Raw genomic sequence first — 6,666 nt, forward strand, 5'->3', positions numbered from 1 at the left:
AAAATTAATTTTTATACTAAAAAGTTGCTTAAAGAAACAGTTAAAAAGCCGTCTCAAATGAAAGCACAATTAGCCTAAAAAAATTACAAAAGTATTTATTTAATTCCAAATATTTATGTCATTTATTGCGTTATAAAAAATGAATCCAAATGTTCTCTGAAATGATGCACGCATAAAAATCGATAGGAATTGAACTATATAATGGCCCTACAAACTGCACTTTTATTACGTCCTCTGATCGGACGTAGCTCTATGTTCGGTCAGAGGATTGTTACTCGGTTTTTGCTCGGTATTTGGTCAATAATGCTAGGTATTGTTTGATAATAACGAGGAATACCGTTCTGTGAAGACCAATACCGAGTAATACCAAGCAATACCGAACAATCACAAAAATACCGAGTTTTTTTCTAGAAAAAACTCGGTATTTTTTGGGATTACTCGGTATTGCTCGGTATTGCTCGGTATTTTATCTTCACATAATGGTATTTCTCGTTATTGTTGGTATTGCTCGGTATTTGCACGGTATTTCTCGTTTTGTGCCTGCGATCTTAGTGCCGGCCGAACATAGCTCTACATACGTTCACCGAACCAAATAAAAATTCCTACAAACTATAATGATAATTACATCTAAGCAAAGTAGAATTGTACTTAATAAATGTTAATTACGGGTTCTTTATGCGTGCCGCTGCGAATTTTTTATAAAATTGCTGTCGGAGAGTGGAGCTTTTTAGTTTATTTATTGAGAGACAGCTGTTTTTGAAAAGGTTATTAAGCTTTTATAAGTGGATGCCTAAAATAAAAAGGTTTAATTGATGATCAATAACGAAATTGTTTATTATTATGAGTGATTGTGATGTATTAATTAGCAGAGCTTAATTATAAGTTTAATCATGCACTCAGTGAAAGAGATGAGTTATTCATTTATTTAATGTAAATGTTTCTCTGCTGCTTTTGTATGAATCATTCTCTAATGGTTTCAATTTTTTTCCCTTTTTATTAAACTATTACGTCATTGTTTCGGACGACTTTTTTAATGATTCTTAAAGCAGCTTTCTAGTATAAAAATTTTTATTTTTATACTAGAAAACTGTTTTGAGAAACAATAAAAAAAACCCCCCAAATAAAACCTAAATCTCCTATACATATATATCAAGTAAATATTTTAAAGATTATTTAAAAAAATAATAATGTATGATCAATATTTTTCTAAAAAAAAATTGAAATATAAATGATCATTTTTATTTATATCTCAAAGGAGTAAAATAAATGATCAAAGGCTATAACTCGAATATTATGTGTGTTGGCATTTAGACTCCTTTTGGTATAATGTCTGAAATTTTATTAAGAAACTACAAAGCTAAACATGCTCGTGCGGGAGCAATTTTAGAATGGGTGACCTTCTAGGAAGTTACACCAACAGAACAAAGCCGTGAAACTGTTACCTCAAAGCGAATAATACCTTGATAGTTAAGAGTTTCGGCTGTTATAAATATAAATATAGTTTAAGAGTCTATGTGAAGGAGGATGACCCAAAAAACTATACTATAAACGATGATGGAGATGGCTTTATAAAAAAAATTATGTACAACATTTTGCGATTATCTTCCGCAAAGTAAACTGATTATTATCATTTAATATTTTATAGCTTAATTATTGGGAGAAATGACAAGATATTAGGTTATAATAAACATAATTTTTAATGAATTTATGGGTTTAACAAATATGATGGCCACCTTCACATAAATTGTAAAAAATTAAAATCATAAATATTTAAAATGACTCTTCAATAGGTGTGGCTTATGGTTAAGTAAATAATTCATTCAGAGTTCACACTTCAGCGTCTCGCTTACCCACTTTCCCTATTTTTTTTTCAATTTAAATTAAATATTTAATCAACTAAACAATTTTTTATTATTTTTTATTAAAAAGCGGGAGGTTTTTTTTTTTTTTTAAATTCAATTAATGAGCTTCGAGCAGGAAACGCTTCGCCTATTTAAACCCCCGAGCTCCTCCATAGTTCTTCCCCCTTCGTTCTTCCTCTCCCCTTCTCTATAGAAGGAAAAAGACAAAAAGCTATCGCTTAGTCCTTTTCTTCTCACGTGATTCCTCTGCTGATAACGTCTGCATTGTTTCTATAAAATCTTTTATTCCTATTGGTAGGTTCTTCTCTAGATTAAAAATCCTATTTTTCCTCCTAAATTTACCGATTTTGCCATCTTCTTCGGTTAGATTTTGAGATTTCTCTTTTTGTTTTGAGATAAAGGAGCCATCTTTGAACCTTGGTATTATATTCATCTAAAGCTTAAAAAGCTTGCACTTTTGGCAAGAATTAATATGGAGTATTATGATCTATAAAAACGAACAAAATTTGCTTATTTTGCTGAAATAATGTTCAGCGCTTCTAGCTGAGAAAGCTGGTTTTTTTTTTTTTGTTGCTTAGGAAGTCTGATACTGATTAAAATGGACTATGAAGATCGATATCGTCAGGCTAAATATGACTGTCTTCTATTTGGTAACTACTCTACTACTCTGAAATGCTGTTCTTCACGGCTTTGATAAAATGGTAAAGTTGACTTTTTCCTGAAACTTTGACCAAATTAGATCTGGATGATACTCTGTATCCCTTAAACTCTGGACTAGCAGCTCAATGCAGGAAAAACATCGGAGGTATTTTATTTTACATTTGTTTAAAACTGTTTGTGTTTATGTCACTGAACAGAAATCTGAAATATTTCCATGTTTTCGTGCTTCAGATTACATGGTGGAGAAGCTTGGAATTGAGGAGAGCAAAATCTCTGATATGTGCGATCTTCTCTACAAGAACTATGGCACCACCATGGCTGGTCTTAGGGCAAGTCCATGCTATCTTCTGTTTTTTGATAATTATTTCAAATTTACTATAATTGTTTACCTTTATTTTAACAAATTTCTACTGTATTTGAATTTAACTACAGGCGATTGGCTACAGAATAAACTATGATGACTACCATAGGTTTGTAATAACTCCTCTCATTTTCTTAAATTCCTCTTTTTAACGAGCTTCCAGAATATACTCACGTTTTGATCGTAAACAGCTTTGTTCATGGAAGATTACCTTATGAGAACCTGAAGCCTGATCCTGTTCTTAGACAGATTCTGCTAAGCATCCCAATTCGCAAAGTCGTAAGTATTTTTGTTGGTTAATTTTTTGGTTAATCTATATAAAAAATTCCTTTAAATTGCTTCTTATAACAATTTCATTCCTTGTTGTGACAGATATTCACAAATGCTGATAAGATTCATACTGTGAAAGTTCTAAGAAAACTTGGTTTGGAAGACTGTTTTGAGGGAATTATCTGTTTTGAAACTCTCAACACAAATGAAGAAAATTCATCGGAAGACCTAACAGAAATCAACAGATCTAATATTTTCAATATCGTCGATCATTTCTCACAATCACGCCCAAATACTGAACTGCCAAAGACTCCTGTTCTATGCAAACCATCTGAATCCGCCATGATTCGAGCTCTTTCTATTGCGAAAATTAATCCACAGAGAACTGTAAGTACATATACATCCTGCTTGAATATTTATATTCTTATAAAGAAACTTCAAAACTAGTAACATCAAGGTTTGTTCTTCAGATTTTCTTTGAAGACAGCATCAGAAACATTCAAGCAGGGAAGAGAATTGGTCTGCACACAGTCCTGGTAAGAGACTATATGGAAAGATGAAATATCTTTATGATATGAAAGAAGCTTATATTTATCAAATTATGTTATATTCAGGTTGGGAGTTCGCAGAGAGTGAAGGGTGCAGATCATGCTCTGGTGAGCATACACAACATAAGGGCAGCTTTGCCTGAGCTTTGGAAAGAGGAGGAGAAATCTGGAGATCTTCTTTATCCTGGGAAAGTTGCAATTGAGACGTCTGTGACTGCTTGAACATAACATATATGTCTTTATGTTGCAAATATTTTTAGCATATATATATATAGATAGATATATATGTTGAGGAAGATGATGTGCTTTCATTTTCTATATGATTAGCTTATGTATGGTTATAACTAGCCTTTGAATAATAAATTTCTCCCTGTTTTTCTTGACTTTATGCATCACATATTTATTACATTTTTTTTTTTTTTTGGCAATTTTTTGGGAAGTTATGAAAATTGCATTTAACCAAGCAAAGCATAGAGAAGAAGAAACTATGATGGTAGTTTGAAAGACAAAGAGGTCCACCAAAATAAATAACAGGAGCTAAAGCAAATTACAGTCAAAAGGGAGCAGGTAAAAAGAAAGAGGAAAAAAATTCTATAAAACAACAAAGGAGGCACAACTACAACTTGAGAGTTTATGAAAATGAGGTTTAAACTAATAGGATAGCTCTTTTGATCTACTAGGGTTCGATTCTGAGTTGTTCAAGATAATTGCTAGGATTACTTGTTATTGCTTGGAGATAGAAATTATATTTTAAAACATAATAGTTTAATTTTTACTAATTTTGTGGATTAAGATAATGAAATTATTGCATTAATTAAGAATTTTAGAGTGCTGGATTCAAATTTGTTTAAGGATGACATTCAATCTTAGTAGCAAGCAATCTGCAAGGCCAAAGTCAAAGATATTATTAAGGAGATTCGAGTGAGAAGGAAGAATAAGAAAGAGAAATTAGACTGTAAAGTAAGCTCGAAAATATGAAAAAGAATAAAAAAAAAAAAACTTATGAAGTATCCACAAGATTCAAAATATATCTCTTCATCCTTTTATTTATAAGATTTGGAGGGCTATAAAGAAGACTACACACAATGGAAAAACCAAAAGTATAATATTGATTATGATACATTATAGATTATATAGAATACATGACATGAATTGATAGGTGTTTGCGTGGCTCTTGGGTTTAGGACGAGTCTTCAAGATAAGTCATGGCGAGACAAGTCCGCATGAGCAAGTCCTTTGATGCTAACCTTCAACGTATGGGCGTAAAGGGCAAGGGAGAGGATTGTTTGAGTCTAAGGGATCATGACTTCATGTACATGATTAAGGGGTGTTAGTGGTGACTTGATGGTTTAGATGATTGCTAGTGGCCTTGGATGTTCAATCTTTAATGAGATGAGGGATTCTTGAGTACTGAGTCCCTTGATGTGCATATTTATTTGGTCGATTATGACTAGTCATGCAACCTGTTGCTGATTGTTTTTGATAGGTGATTTGATCGTCTTGGCCAAGTATTGTAGTTAGCTTTTAACTATTTCGGGCTTCAAGTTTTATTTAAAATATATTGACTCGGTGTAGCTGATATTTATATTTACATATATTGACTATTATCTACATATAACTAAAGCATTATGTGGTTTTTTTAGAGCTTTCATTTATTTCTATTATTTTATAGTTCATTATTAATAATTTGTAGAAAAAAATCAAATATATTAATAACTTTCATGTTTTGAATTATTAAGAGTTATTTTGAGCCCATTCACTATTATTTTTTATTGAAAATAATAATTAGGAGTTACCACAATATATATAAGATGTAGAGTTCGCTAAAAATCAATTTTTGCATAACGAGCTAACCCAGCTTGAATGAAAATTTAGATATTTTTGAGGGGACTGCATCGTGTTATAAAATTGGTTGTGAAGTTGGTGTGGAAAAATAATCTTGACTGCTCTGATTTCAAAAATGAACTTTTCAGTATAGAAATTTATGAAAAATAAGAAAATAATAACAAAATAAAATCACTATTGATGTTAGAAATATAATGCAGTACGAAAGCTATCCCAAACAAACTCATAGCATTGAATGCCTATCTTTATTCCTCATTTTACTAAGCTTGACGTCAATGTTGAAGGGACATGGCTTTAAGAAAATAATTAAAAAGGAACGAGACTCTTCTAGTCTTCTTTATGTCTCACTTAGAATAATCAATGTGAGGACAATCTTCCATTATTATCGTTTGATCTATCTCAACCCTAAAACTTCCATAATTAAAAAGGAACAAAAAAATTATTATTATCTTAATTTTTTAAATAAAAAACTTTGAAAAAATCATCAAATTTTGATGCAAATATATTGAAAAAAAATAAATACATCAGATTTTTTATAAATTCATATATTAATTAATTCAACATATAATTTAAACTTTTAAAATTCATATTTTAAGACTTATAAAGACCGTTCTAAAAACATAGGCATTATCCCTTCTATGAATTAGATCAATCAATCAAAATTTAGCCCGGACAATTACTTCTATGAATTAGAGCCAACTCATAAGTTTGCTTGTTTATCATAAAAAAGAGAAAAAAGATTGTAATTCAAGCAACATTTATAATAAAATGAATGAAAAAAAGGAAAAATAATTAAAAAAATCACTTAATATATCAGTGCTATATAACTTATAAAATATTATTTTACAATAATATATATTTAAACCCTAATTTTTTTTAATAAATGAGCTGATTCACAGAAAAACTAATTTCCTTTTAATGATCTCAGCATGCTAACTTACAAAGTACAGCAACCTATCACAACTTAATAATCGTTAAAATAAGACCCACAAAGTCCTGTACGTAACAGCCCAATGCGTAATTTTAATGCACATATAAATCACTATCAGGCTCTCGTTGTTTTCTGCAAACATGTGGGGTCCCAATCCCATTATTCCCCAAAAAAAATACATTTTTCAAA

General features: G+C 30.7%; 1 protein-coding gene across 1 annotated transcript; it reads left to right on the plus strand.

The window, feature by feature from the left end:
• The first annotated feature begins 2,010 nt into the window (after positions 1–2,010).
• LOC110103437 lies at positions 2,011–4,087 on the plus strand. Its single transcript, XM_020832162.2, has 9 exons — positions 2,011–2,156; positions 2,441–2,512; positions 2,602–2,667; positions 2,754–2,851; positions 2,955–2,992; positions 3,075–3,162; positions 3,256–3,540; positions 3,624–3,689; positions 3,768–4,087. Exons 2-9 carry the CDS (start codon positions 2,461–2,463, stop codon positions 3,921–3,923), a joined length of 849 nt encoding a protein of 282 aa, XP_020687821.1. The 5' UTR covers positions 2,011–2,156; positions 2,441–2,460; the 3' UTR covers positions 3,924–4,087.
• The last annotated feature ends 2,579 nt before the right edge of the window (positions 4,088–6,666 follow it).

The sequence above is a fragment of the Dendrobium catenatum genome, unplaced genomic scaffold (genome assembly GCF_001605985.2).
Source record: "Dendrobium catenatum unplaced genomic scaffold, ASM160598v2 fragScaff_scaffold_1395, whole genome shotgun sequence".
Classification (NCBI taxonomy): domain Eukaryota; kingdom Viridiplantae; phylum Streptophyta; class Magnoliopsida; order Asparagales; family Orchidaceae; genus Dendrobium; species Dendrobium catenatum.